General features: G+C 39.7%; 1 protein-coding gene across 2 annotated transcripts in view; it reads right to left on the reverse strand.

The window, feature by feature from the left end:
- The window catches only part of VAV3 (vav guanine nucleotide exchange factor 3), a 395,503-nt gene that overhangs the window by 138,075 nt on the left and 242,654 nt on the right, over positions 1–14,774 (reverse strand). For both annotated transcript variants that reach the window (XM_079939290.1, XM_079939289.1), the window contains exons 16-18: positions 12,444–12,545; positions 12,038–12,138; positions 374–399 (exon numbers count right to left, since the gene is read on the reverse strand). In XM_079939290.1, coding sequence (XP_079795416.1) covers positions 374–399; positions 12,038–12,138; positions 12,444–12,545 — 229 coding nt within the window. The remainder of the gene's footprint in view (positions 1–373; positions 400–12,037; positions 12,139–12,443; positions 12,546–14,774) is intronic.

The raw sequence follows: 14,774 nt of genomic DNA on the forward strand, positions 1-14,774 counted from the left end.
CAGGGTTTGTGGAATTCTGTAGCTGGGAACTAGGGAAAGGTACCCCCATATTAGTGCCACAACATTGCTACAATATTTATTTGAAATTTACCTGAATAAGTGAGTACCTAAGATTCTGAAATGTCCCATCTCACACACATTCTTAGATGAAATATTCACATTTTTCCTCTACCTAAGATCTTCAGATGGTATCTGAAAATTCCTCTGATTTACCCTGTGCATTTCACTCACAAGCACTTGATTGCTCACTCTAGCTGTTTTCTATCCATTTTAAAAGGCACATTTAACATTCTAGGAGTTCAAGCCTGCTTAAGTTAGCAAACAATTTGAAAAGCAAAAGTTATACAAAAAAAAATGTAAACGTTAACCTTACCTCGGATGGTTTGAGCGTCCCTTGTTCTGAAACAAATGTAAAAATTGGCATTGTCAGTTATTTTGTTTGGTTAGCAACCTTAACTTGTTCTCTGCAGCGTGGTAAAACACTACTGCTTTGTTTTCCTAACATATCTGTAATATATTTCCAGGGTCCCTCAGGCAGGGCTAGTAATTGTTTTGCAACCGGGTTCTCTTGCCTTATTGGCTTGTCAGGAAAGTGACTCATAGTACTAAATGACTTCTAGGTTATGCTTAACTTTTTCAATTGTTTATTAAGCAATTTCAATCCAACCACATAAAGGTCCTTGAAACAGGGACTTGCACTAAGTTTATGTGCAAAAGAGAAAGCTAGGTGGGAACATTTCTTTCAACACACCCAGTTTTAAGAATTAAACACAAATAATTTACAAACGTAGTACACTGACTATAACAATTGCAAACTTAACACATATAATTTGCACATGAATTTTTCTGCATTAAGGGGCTATTGCTTTTGGTTTTAATTTGGGGGGAATACAGTTTGATTTAAAGATGGAAATTTAAAAAGGACAGGATTCAATTCTAATGCTAATTTTCCTTTCATCTCAGTGTACCTGTCTGTAAATAGAAACAACAATCTCCATTACATTTCAGTTCCTGAAAATGACTAACAGTTAGGAAGGACCCTGCGATCTTCAAGTAAGTAACATGGCAGAGGGCAAAGGGTATCTCTGAAAGGAAATGCACACACTGCATGTGGAAAATGCTGGTGGTTAATATTTTGCTTCCTTTCCCCATATCCAGGAGCACCTATGCATGTTATAATTTCTCCAGACTGTGAAGGAAAACAACTCATCATTTGCACCTATGCCTATACTTTTCTCAACCAGAATGATCCTCTGAAGAAGGATCTGAGAAGAGAAGACACTGACAGAAATATCAGGAGAGAAAGGGCAGCTCTGTCAGCCTAAATGAACCTCTTATAGAGGTTCCAAGAAGCCTCACAACCAGAGTTCCAGGGGAAAAGTACCAGAACACCTTACTAGCTGTCACAGATTGTTTGACACAGGAAGACTGCCTGGGGCATGGAACAGGAGGTTTTGGGGCTTTTTGTTTTTTAAAGGACTATTCCTGATTAATGGAACTGAAGACGCATGAGCAAAAAGTCACCTTTCTGGAGAAAAGCAAAGCCTGCATTTCTTTGTCAATTTCAACCCTAACATACTAACTTTCATACGTAACTCTCTTCTACGAAGTCATTTTTACCAGGTCTGAAGTTGGCCTTTACAAAGGACAGAAAGGTATTTTCCTTTCCCTCTCTGCTAGAAATATGCAAAGTTGCAGAAGAAAGACTGCCTAAGAGAACTGGATTGGGGAGAGAATCTATGAAAGTACCATTCTGCTGGATACTGTGCCCAGACTTAGAACTCAGGTTAGGTGAACTTGGGTTCCTAACGGAACAGTTGTGATACCTGTTTCACTGGTTTGACCAGAAAGACCTATATGCCAGAAAAGCCCTACACTACTATCTTCTTCTACTGTTGAGTTAGAGAAAGAGCCTGAACTGGGAGTCACAATCTACAAGAAGCACCAAACAGGAGGGGAGTTTAAGTTTCCATCCAAGGAGACTGAGGAAAGCTTTGATATTTCCCCATGACCTCTAAAATGGGAAAACCTCAGATCCTTCATGGTCAGTGTTTAAAAATGAGTGTGCACCTTAATTTTAATTCAGAAGTATTTTTTTTTCCTGACTCTGCAGAGAAGTGTTTTTATGTCCTGGTGAAGTAGGTCTGTTGTAATATGCTTTAAATGTATTTTATTTTTGGCATAAAACCTATGATAGCCCACGTGGCAGTAGTTGGCACTCCACGTTCCAGGAGTGCTCTGGGTTTCCTCAGGAAGAGGAAACGATGGTATCTAAGGTGATGATCTAGCTATGCAGATACTTGCACCTCTTTACCCAGAAAACAGATCTGGGAACAGAAGCCCCTCATTTACAGGCCCTTCTTACGTTGTTGCTTAGTGCAAGCCGGCCAGCTCCCGGCATGAGTGAGCACTGACCACGGAACACAAGAGGCATGAATGCGACTGGCAAAGTGAGGAATAAACTAGACTCGGCTGACCACCTTACCCAACACTCTCTCCTTCATTTCTCCCACTGGCTGTTGTCTTCTGCTTTCTTTCTTTGCATCTCATCAAGCAACTCAGCTTTCCTCATAATTCTTATTGGATGTACCTGCTCTTCACAAAGCCTCCTCTGTGTAACCCAGATAGGAAAATGGAAAATGGGCTTTGTGCTGGATGCAACTCCAGCTCTGAGGACATGAGTCCTTGACTGGGGCTTACCCTTTCCTTGCCACTACTCCCTGTCCTCAGGGCCACCACATTCCCCCACCTTCTCCACTGCCACCCAGGAAAGAGGCCAATTTCTTCCATGGACTTGGCATCGAGCAGTTCACACTGTGATCTGCTCATGCTGGGCAAAGCAATAAATAATGGCTCTTGAAAGTCTGAGCTTTTATTTCCTCGTATTTCATGGCAAGGTTCTGTAAATATTCTGAGGATAGGGCAAAAGCCAAAGGACTAGAAATAACTCTTAGAATCTGTTCCGAGTTCAGAAATTTTTAGCCAGGCTCCTTTATTTATACTTTTGTACTTGTTCCAGGGGCCGTACCATCAGATTGATTGTCCCCGTTCCAAACACAATCTAAATTCTGATAACCATATTGACGCAACAACTTAAAACTTTCGTGAAACTAACAGTGATGAGAGAGCAGAAAACCCAACTGCAACACTGTTTCATACATTTTCAAAGTAAAATTCAGTTTTGGCTGGGAAAATAGAATAACAACCTCTTCTGATGAAGTATTCTATGGAAAAGTTGCTCTGATTTTGAAGTCTACAACACCATCCTTCATTTCCTCTTGATATACGCCCAAAACTACACTGGTGGGCACTTGGATCTCTAAAACACTCTTCGTGCGTCACAGCGCTGCATCAGGACTAGAATAATAAGGGCTGATGACTGTCAAATTTAGTTTGGCTGAATTCTGACCAAATAGAAAGCTTGCTGGTTGAGATCTGATGAAAAGGTCTCTCTCTCTTTTCTGTCTCTTTTTCTCCTGGGAACTTCCTTAGGATAGTAATTCAATTCTTCAAGTTTTCAAAAGTTTTTAATCCTCAACTTGTCTCTACCCTGCAGCCGATTTTTCAGGCTCCTATTGATCAAACTATAAAATGTTCTTACCCTTTCAAGAACCTTTCTAGGTGGTGACTCACAGGCCCTCGAGGTATTTACACCTTGCGTTCTTTCATCATGTCCCAACTGGTTCAATGTACTTCAGAGAAGTGCTGTTACTGAGGTGCTTGGAGTCTGAGCAGAACCCTATCTTCAATGCCGGCATAGGGTCAGTAGGCATATTTGTGTAAGACAAATGATTTTCACTGAGACTTTAGACTTATATCATATCATTCATTAATTAATTTTTTTTTTTGCGGTACGCGGGCCTCTCACTGCTGTGGCCTCTCCCGCTGCGGAGCACAGGTTCCGGACGCGCAGGCTCAGCGGCCATGGCTCACGGGCCTAGCCGCTCCGCGGCATGTGGGATCTTCCCGGACCGGGGCACGAACCTGTGTCCCCTGCATCGGCAGGCGGACTCTCAACCACTGTGCCACCAGGGAAGCCCTCATTAATTTTTATACATAAACTTCAGTCCTATTATATTTGTTTTCCAATACAAGCAACTCTCGATGCATACATTATCACACAATCTGCTTTGTCTCTTGTCTGAAGTTCTGTTTCTTAAGACTAAACAAATCGATGCCCATTCAGATCATTTGTCTTAAAAGGGGCCACAGAAAAGTAATTACCAGGAAAGCTTTTGAAGGTTTTTTGTCATCATGGCTAATATGCTATTTTTATGAAACATTAAAACTGAAAGACAGTTGGGCTGATCAAGTTTTGGAGGAAGTTACACAGTGCTGTGTTCACCTCTCAGATCTACAGCAATATTTTGGAGAAAAAAAAACAAAAAACTAATACTTGGAAAGAGGCTTTGATTTCAAATCTTTTCAGGAGCTCTAACAGGAATTCAACCATATAATAGTTTTCAGTTCACTTTAATAATTATTAATATATCATTAAACTGACCCAAATAATTAAATGGAAGGAATAATAACTACCCTTGAGTAAAAAATTGTCTTGATGAGTTAAAAAAGATAACTAATTTATATAAAAGGCTTTAAATAATGTTAAATAGAACCAAAGTTATTTTTTGGTTATGAAATCAATGATCAAGCTTCAGTTTATGTAAAAGTCATGTGATAAAATGCCTAATGGTGGAAGGATGAAATAAAATTATATTCTAAAAGTTCATCTCTTATGATAAAATACTGCAATACTATTTATAAAAGAGCCATTTCAGATGCCAATTTGGGGTGCAGGTCCTAGATAACAATCTTGCAGGTTTAAACCATTAGGATACCAAGGCAACTTCCTTCCAATTAGGAGTGGCTGCAGCACCTAGGAGCAGCAGCTGGCCTAGATAAAAGAGCGATTAAACAGATAAGTAAATGGGGATCTGCTTCTATTAAATATTAGAGCAGCTGAGCAGCTGAGCTGCTCCCACTAAAGGAAAAGATGCAATAAACCGAAGTCATCTGCTCCAGCAATATTTGCCTTCCAATGTTACTTTCTTTGTTTAAAATGAGAGGATGCAAAGCAAGCTATAATATTGATCGTCAAGGTAAGAAGGGGCCAAGAGGAGTTTAGCCATATATTACAGCAGGGAAAAACCACAAATGCCCCCAAAGGTTATAGTCTAGGACTAGACCTTCATGGTGGTGTACTGGGAGAAAGAAATGCCACTCTAGAATTATATTATCTTTGCAGTGACTGGCTGAGAAAGTGTCGCATAATGGAGTTCATAACTATGCATTATTAAGGTTGGAAAGTTTTGGCAGCACACTTCAGAGTCCGTGTACATGTTGATCGCTGAGGTTGCCATGGGGAATGTGAAGAAGTCAACTCAAGTTCAGCAAAAAAGAGAGTGGAATTGCCTGCTCTTTGTATCCATGCAAATCCTCAAATGTTAAGACATAAACTAATCACCAAACCTTCAAGTTTGTGTCCAAGTTGCATAGTTTGTCTTATAAATATATATATAAAAAAACCTTAAAGGACCTTTTATAACACTTGAAATGTACTTGAGTTAATAATCTGTCAGAGTCAAATATTAATAAGAATGAATTTCTTCATTCAGAAATGAACTGCATTTTTACCAAGTAATTATTATTTTGAGGATGAATGAAGACTAGACAAATTTCAGGGATATAGATCATGAAATATAAAAGGTTTCTGAACCCAGGGGAGACAACATCCAAAGAAGATGTAACTTCCACAAAAAAGAAGAGCTATTTCAAATGCTTAATGGTTAGTATTTTTACCACATTCAACACTATCAAGGATTGTATTTGGGTTGAAATATTCCTATTTAGGAAAAAGGAGTAACAACTTGAGATTAAGCACCTTGACTTTGGACTTGGTACTAAGGGATAGATACAAAAGATGAGAAACACATGCCCTACAGTGAAGGAGCATATACTCTGCAAGAGGAAATAAAAAGTGGCAGATGGAATTCCTTGGTGGTCCAGTGGTTAGGACACCTCACTTTCACTGCTGAGGGTCCGGGTTTGATCACTGGTCAGGGAACTAAGATCCCACAAGCCATGCAGCATGGCCAAAAAAATAAAGTAAAATAAAATGTTACAAACTTCCATTAAAACAAAAAAAAAGGTGATTAGAGGATGGTTATTCACAGTGCAAAACTCTTAAAAAAATAAAATAAAATAAAAAAGTGGCAGAGACAGTAGTGTTCCCCAAACAGTCCATGGGTTCCATTACTTGTCCAGCTCCCCTTACATAATTAAGTTGAGGCCACGTGACCAGTTTTAACCAATGAACTTCTGATGTTAGAAAATGGATTTGCTCACTTCCAGTCCATAGGTCTTAAGAGCAGCAAGCCCAGGAGCCATGTGTTGAATTCATAGTCACAAGATGGAACTAGCTTGGATCCCCAAGCCATCACTTAGAAGGGAAGAACCCAAAGCAAACAGGGCATGTGTGAAAATTAAACTTGTATGTGTTAAAGCCACTGGGGTTTTGGGTTTTTTAGTTACCACAACACAGCCTAACCTTGGCAAAGACATAAAACCTACACACAAACTAATCAGAGAACAATTTAATTCAGATGACTACTGGGTGGACAGGATAAGGTTAAATGATTGACAAAGAGCTTGGAGAGGAAGTAAAAGAAGGGTAGATATTGGAACTGTAGGGAGAAAAGGGAGCATATTTCAGGGAGGAGAAACACTAAGAGCCATGCAAGAATTCTAAAAATGGGACTGAATGGAAAGGGAGTAGATTTCTCCAGAAATAGAGGCATTTTTGTCATTAGGTGTTCCATGAGCCAGTTCATTTTCTTGCTACTTATTAACCTAACCCAAGTGTCCCTTGTCAAAGGCCTGATGATCAATGCTCAGGGCATGAACCTTAACTTGAATAAATACTAGAAAGGAATGCAAAGGTCTACTCAGGTTTCTATCTTTCGTTCTTAAAGTATCAGCCAGGGATTCAGATCAGGTTTTTATTCCACTTATCCCACAACCACTCGAGCTCTAGTCTCTACAAGGGTAGAACCAGAAACTGTCCAATCCCCCACAGCCTCCTGCTTCTGCTTCTAAGACTACAGTGATTTTCAGGACCCAGAAATCCTGGTACACCACAGTTCTACTCATTACTCTATTTGTCGGTCTGTCCACTCACTCATCTATCCATCATGGCTTCCCAGAGGTCAGAACATCAGTTCAGCATGATTCTTATCAGTGAGAGGCTCACCATCTAATTGAAGTTTGAACATTATTCTGTGAGGAATGGAAGGTATAGTGAACAAATAAGTGACACATCAGACTTGATTTTAATAAAGATCGTGTTGCAAATTGCATGGTGGAAATAAAATTAACAGCAGGGAGTTTGTAGCTGTCCAAACAAGAGACAATGAGCTTTTGTTTAATCTATAGCAATACCATATCAGTGGATATGGTATCTCTCTCCTAGGGAGACTTAGGAGGAGAACTAAGAAGAATAGGTAAGTGAATGAAGATAAAGGAGGCCGGTAAGTCAAGGCTGACACCCAGGTTTGGGTGAGTGTATGAATGGTAGACCTTTAACTAAGACAAGGAAGAGGAGGAAGTTGGTGGTGATGACTAATGAGGTTGGTTTTACATATGTGAAATTTGAGGTCACTGCAGGACACCTGCTAATGGATACATGAGAAGAAAATGGAAATTTGGAATCCAAAGTTCAGGAGAAAAGCCTTAAGTGGAAATGGAGTCTTATCTATCTGGGTTGCAGGTTATAGCTAATGCCCGAAAAATTAATCAGACATACAAAGGATGACCTGGGGGATGTGGTGGATGGTTAATTGTGCCAGATGGTCAAGAAAGGTCAAGTAGGGTAAGGCCTGCAATGTGATGACCAGTGGAAATGACAATTACAAGGTGGAGTGGAAGATTCTTTAGCCTTCATTTAGCTCCTGGGTTACTGTGTCATTTTGTACAACTAGTACCTCTTTGCCAACTGACTGCTCCCTTATCTATAAACCTGTCCAATGTTGAATGAAAATGCTCCACTTTCTGGAACTGTCTTCCACCCCAACTATCCAACGTTTATAACTACTTAGCCATTCCTGGTAGCCGTGGCTTTCTGGACCACAAGTGGACTTTTGACTCACACTGAGCCAACGGGAATCTCTTTTTGTCTGTTGAGAATATAGACTGTGTTAACCAACGAAGCCATAAAGCTCTGTAAAGGTGGGGTCAGTCATCTCAAATTACCGATGATTTCATTTTGTGGGGGAACCTGGATTCTATACGAATTTAAGTTTGCCTTAAACCAGTATTATTCACTTGCTTTAAATTTGGCCGTTGGGATGATTTTCCCCAAAGTCAAGTTCTCTCTCAAGTTCTCTCCTGCATACAAAAGTCCCATTCAAGTAAACTATATCTCTAGCCTCTGATATATCATGTCCTTCCTCCTGCCCTCCTTCCTTACACCCGTTTTTCTCCAGTCATATCACTCATGGAAAGTTACCTTGCTGAACTCCTGCAGGCAATTACTCTTGGATGTTGAAATAAAGAACTGTGCAAAACTTAAACCAATATTGGGAATTGGGATTCTCTATAGGATAGGTAACAGCCCATAAAGTCTAGCTTGTCCATGTCCTCAAAATACTACCTATTTTACCACATTCATAACAGACCCACCAAGCTGAAACTCACACTCTACGCATGATCACTACCTACATCAGAGCGGGAAGGGGTGATGTTGAGGAGAGGGTATCATGACTTCCAACTTTCAGAGAGTATCTTTTTGGAAGTGAGGGACAGAAGGCTACTGATAGAGCTGTAATGGAAGTTCCTCTTCACTCTGAGGATAGATCCCTTTATTTCTAAGGGCTACCCATCAAATCTTAATCCAAAGGCAAAAAAGGGGAGCCTCCTTCATAACATTAATTAACTAACTACGAGCATTCAATGCTATCAGTCTCTTAAAAATCTTGAGCAGGAAAGGACAGAAAGAGGAGAGAGGATGAGAATGAGGACACAGCTGTGCAAAACATAAGGAGAATGGAGGACAACTAAGGATGCAAAGCAGAGAAATAATCAAGAGAGCAAGGGAATTACGTTCAAAACTCCAAGAAGCAAATTTAGCCAGAGGTTTAAAAAAACTATTTCTTGCTTTATAATGAATTAAATAAGAGTTTAGAGAACAATCCTACCTTTTGATGAATGAGTATAAGTAAGCATTATCTATAATCTGCAAAGCACTAACTGCTATTCTTATTTTCATACTCTTTCTGACTCAGTTTCCTCATCTTAAAATAAGAGGCCCTGGAGCTTAAGGTGTCTAAATTACTTCCAGCTATTAGACATTCCATGGGGAAAGGACAGGCATGGTCCCCAGAGATACCTGAATTTCTTGCAGCACATCCGAACATTTAAACCTAAAGACGTTTGGTAGTTACTAACTTAATTAAATTTAAAGTGTTTTTTGCTTTAAAACAAACAAACAAACACAGATTAGAATTTCTCTCTCTTTCACAGAGAAAGCCAAGCACTTGATTATGTACTTGGGTTAGGTACTATGCATTCGACACATCTGGCATGTATCATCACAGCTAGTTCACAGGACTGGTCGCCAACCCAGGGGTTAAGAACAAACTCAGGAGCTGGCTTGTCTGGATTTGAATTTTAGGTCTACTGATTAAGCAACTCAGACATGTTACTTATTTCTCTGTGCCTCAATTTCTCATCATTGCTAAGATAAAAATAGCAATAATACCAACTTTACAAAAAAGTTAAGTAACTGGGGGACTTCCCTGGGGGTCCAGTGGTTAAGACTCTGTGCTGCCAATGCAGGGGACACAGGTTCAATCTCTGGTCGGGCAACTAAGATCCCACATGCCATGCAGCACAGCCAAAAGATTGAAAGAAAAAAAAAAAAAGTTAAGTAACTGTGGACCAAAGTCACCCAGCTAGAAAATTGTGGAGCCTCATTCCAACCCGACCAAGACTCCAGAGCTGATAGGCTTTAATGCCTTCTCATGCTGTCTCCTTCCATAGAGCAACTCATGCACCAGAAGAAGACACTGAACCAATGACTCTGGAACAGACACTGGGAATATACCACTCTCGTATCTGGCTAGACCAGGAATTCCCAACTGTTTCCTACTGACTTGTGTGTAACGTAAAAATTTTAAGTCCTTTTAATGTCATTCTTGTCTATCACTTCAAAGTTTGGTGCTCACTAGTTTCTCTATACACATTTGCTCCACATCACAAAAACAACCAAAATGCAGATTAAAACCCATTCCTTTCAAAAACCGGCTTCTCATCATAACACCTTGGATGAAAATATTGAATTTTTATTGTGTCCAGGCACTTTGCTAGGCATAAACATTAATTCATATGATCCTCACAATAATCTTCTAAGTTCCATTTTTCAGATGAATAAATGAAATGTTTACATATTTTCCCCAAGCTCATGCAGCTAGCTAAGAGCAGAGCCAGATTTTCAATCATCTCTGCTTGACTCACAACCACTTTCCTACACTATTCCCTTTAGACTGAAAGAACCCTGCCAACTCTGGGGTCACTTTATACTCCTCAGAGACTGAAACTCATAAGACAGGGCTATGGGGGTTTATAAAAATCCATCCACCTACTGTGAGCAAGTAACATGTTAATTGTTCTCAAAGAGATTAAAGGACAGAACACATAAAGATGGAACCACAGAAATTTAAGTGATAAATTGTTTCAGGTAGGCGATTAAATAATAATAATAAATATATGTAATATTTCTTTTATATTTTATACCTTTGTAGATTGTTTCAGACCTTGAGAAACATTAGTAGGTGCTAATCTTGTCTCCTTTACCTAACAGCCCTTGAGCAAGTTGCATAAGCACGGTGACCTCCATCAGAAACTGGGAAGGGCTCTTTTGAGGACTGAACGAGTCCCTCTAGGAAAGGCCCGGCAGAGGCCCAGGCAGGGCAGGCACAGTGCAGGTGCTCAACTAATGTCGGGCTCTCTCTCCTTGCACTGCCCATGCCTGGCATCGACAATGGCTCGTGGGGCCCTGAAAATACATCTACAGAAGGAGCCGAGTGAGAGGAATGTGCTGTGATCTCAGTCCTCTAATAGGATTCACACCTTTTGTACGATTGCCTATTTTCTGAACTCAGCTCTGAAATGAGCTATTATCCTCTGTTTCACTCTTCTTCGTATTATCCAAAATAATTCAATGTCCACCTTTCCCTTTGGGAAAATCAAAGGTTGACGTGGCTACCTTCTGAACACAAGCTGTTAAAGATCCCTTTCTTCTTTTCAAAAAGTTTTACTGATTTTGAAAGGTCTTATTGATAAAACACAGAGCAACTCAGGGGAAAAGGACAAAGAGAAAGAAGAAGAAAGAGAAAGAATAAAGAGGCCAGAAAAGAAAGAGAAGGAAGAGAGCCCAAGAGGAGCAGACAGAGGCAAAAGGCTACTGAATGCATAATTGCCAACAGTTTTAGAAACTGGCTCAGGTCACAATCACGGAGCATTATTTTTAAAAACCAAGGGGAAAATATTTACACAAACTCCAAAGGATACGTGCTCTTTGTTAAATGCTGTAAAATGACAATGTATTCAATTCATGAATTAGTCTGTGTAATGTTTACCCCTGGCAGCATGAGCATTTCGGAGATGAATATTTAAGAGAAAAAAAGGAGAAATTCAAAAACCAAAGACAGAATTAAAGAACCATTTTGTTTTGCTTTGTTTGTACACCTCCATTTGTGTGTTTTGGCTGTATCTGTACAGTGTTGTTAAAAATTTAGGGGTTAGGGGTGGATGAAATGGGTGACATGGAACCTTCCAAGTCCCTCTTGAAGCCCTCAGCCTCCCAGGTATGTAGAAAAGTCACAAGAATTTCCAACAATTTCCTAATTGTGCTCATAAACGATAGTTTCAAAAGGCGATGTGTTATAATAAACATATATTATGAGTAAATTAAGCCTTAATTGTGTTTAGCAAGTTTTATGTTCTCATTAAAAGCAGAATCACAACAATAAACATGACTTACCAGCAGAATTAACTCTGCCGCAATTGTCTACTCTTCCCAAACATTCTTTGTGTGCTCTTGCACCACACTTAACACATAAATAGCCTTGATAAAATGTTCCCCTGCAAGGTAAAATTAGAGGGTGATAGGTTAAAAGGTGCCAAATTCTGCCTATAGGAAATCATTACTGCCAGAAAGCAAAACAAGAGAACACAGTGCTATGCAGTTCCCTTCAGCAGAGGGAGAGGACCTTCCTGGGTTCTGAAGGAACTGTCCAGGCACAAGGCCAAGGAAGGACCTGATGGATCCAAACTCGTAAGGCAATATCCCCACTTGAGAACATTTTGCTGGGACCTTAGCAAAGTCTGAAACATTTGGCAATTATACCAGTTCCTTTAAACTGAAAACCAGGATCACACAAACTTACCTCAGGAGCATCTGGCAGACTTTGCAGGATGTAACCCGGTTGAAGGTGTGCATCTTGAACTCATGGAAATTGGAGTCTGCATAGTCTGGCCTTATGTTGGACCTATACAAAGGGAAAAAAGTAACATCCTCAAGAAAGTTTCACAACAAAACCGCAGTCTAATTCATCAACATTACATTGGGTAGAGAGGTGATTCAGTCAAACAGGCTATTAAATATGCAGTGTTTTCTAAGCCAAAGTATGCTTTGCTTTAAAATATGCACCAAAATCTGGTTGTGTCAGAACCAGCAACTTGTAAAGATTGAAGCAACCTAATCCTCCTCAGCATTGAGTGTTCCCAGGGAACTTTACAGAATGGCCATGTAGGTCAACCTGTCAGGATATTCACACTGTGTGATCATTTCTTTTCTCTAGCCACATCACTGAAACAGAAACGAGCTGCAGGGGGCAGGAGGAAGGGGAAGAGGGTGTGCTGCATTTCCACAGGGTCCCTGTCCAAACAGGTATGTGGATTATGTAATGATCTGTAAAAGTGAATACAATTTTATAAAAAGTGTTGAAACAAAGCCTCAGTCTGATCATTAAAAACTTCCTCCTTAACAAACGGTCCACTTTCCTTGCAATCCAAAAACTAAGCAAAATTATTTTATCCTTTATATTATACACATATGCAAAAGAATACTAAGTATACTGCACAATGACATTCACTGTGTATTTACTCTGTGCCGATACTGTGATAAAAATATGATTTGTTCATTATATCTCACTTAACCTTCACACCAATCCTAACCGGTAGGCACTAATAATATCACTAGTTTACAAACAGGGGAACGGAGGCTTACATTAAAGTAAAGGAAATGGCAGAGTGGGAACTCCAACCCAGGTCTGTGCTCTTAGCCACCAAAGCTATACTGCAAGGAGGAATTCAACAATATTCACCTTCATATAATTAGATTTTCGTGTCTAATAGGCATGTTGGAAACTGTTAAGTTTAGTCATTTCCAGAGGATTTTTTTATGTTATTCTTAATTTGTCCATGTCACCAAAGAAAGCAGAAAAATTAGGAAAGGATAACTTAAAAACGAATACAGATCAGAGGTACACCTAGAAAGCGAAGATGATGTTCTCTGAGATGTTACAAGCAATTTGTGAGACTGTAGGAAAAGTTTGAGATACTGATGAGCTAGGATTTCCCCTTTTATAGAACACAGCAACTCTCAACCACATTGGCATAATGAAGCATGACACAGGCGGGCGACCAGGCATCAATCTCTGAGGTACCAGGAGAAGCCTTATGAAAAAACATTCACAAAGGCAATTGGAGTAGCAGGCAGTGTTGCAGAAGTGTCAGCAAGGTCAGCCTTCCAATCCATCTGCTGAATATGAGCGAGCTCAAAATGAAATCAAATATTAGTGCCATCTGGGATTTCTCTGCTCTGTGCTTCTGGTGACCTCACTTTTTAGGAAAATGTTCCACTGCATGCTGAAAAGCACGGCCGTTTCCATAGAGGCATTTTTTTTGTCACTGATGAAGAAGTAGAGTTCTGCTGCAGGAAGGGAAAAGGTGGGAAAAGATAATGATCTAGAAACAAAACTCTCTTCACATTGTTTAGAAAACATTTGATTCTTGAGTCCATATAGCCAGACGGGAAGGGCCATTGTCCATTTCTCTCTGAGCGTCAAGGTGATAGTCATAGAAGAATTGTCAAATAGCAGCTTCGGTCCCGGGAACTTGAAGAATTCATCACCCTGGAGTTTTAGAATAAAAGTGGGTCTCCTTCAGGCAGGAACTCAAGTAAATAGATACCAAATAGGTAAGAATTTAATTAATCTTAGAAGTCTGCCTGGGATATAGGTAGAACACCTTTCTCCTAGGGTCAACTCAAGTTGTGTGTGTGTGTGTGTGTGTGTGTGTGTGTGTATCATCATTTGTATTTAACACTTTCACCAACTAACTAGGAATAAGCTGACTTTTCAGAAGACAAGAGCTGAGAGGAAGATGACACTAAGAGGTTAAAAAGAAAAATCTTACATAAAGACAAAAACTCAGAAAATATTGTTAACAGTAGTTGCCGTAAGTTAAGTGAGACCTGAAGTAGTAGGGTAGAATGATAGAAAGGAACTGTTGGAAGTTTTTTTTTTTTTTTTTAACTAAAACTGCATATTATTTTAAAAATTTTAAATCAAACATTAAAGAATAAAAGTTAACTCTATGACCCTGCAACTGCTATTGAGACATTATAGAATATAAAAGCATAGTTGAGGGCAGGAATCTGAAATTAGACCACCTGGGCTTAAATCCTAACTTGCAAATCACTAGCAGGGTGACCT

The sequence above is a fragment of the Stenella coeruleoalba genome, assembly GCF_951394435.1.
Source record: "Stenella coeruleoalba genome assembly, chromosome: 1".
Lineage (NCBI taxonomy): Eukaryota > Metazoa > Chordata > Mammalia > Artiodactyla > Delphinidae > Stenella > Stenella coeruleoalba.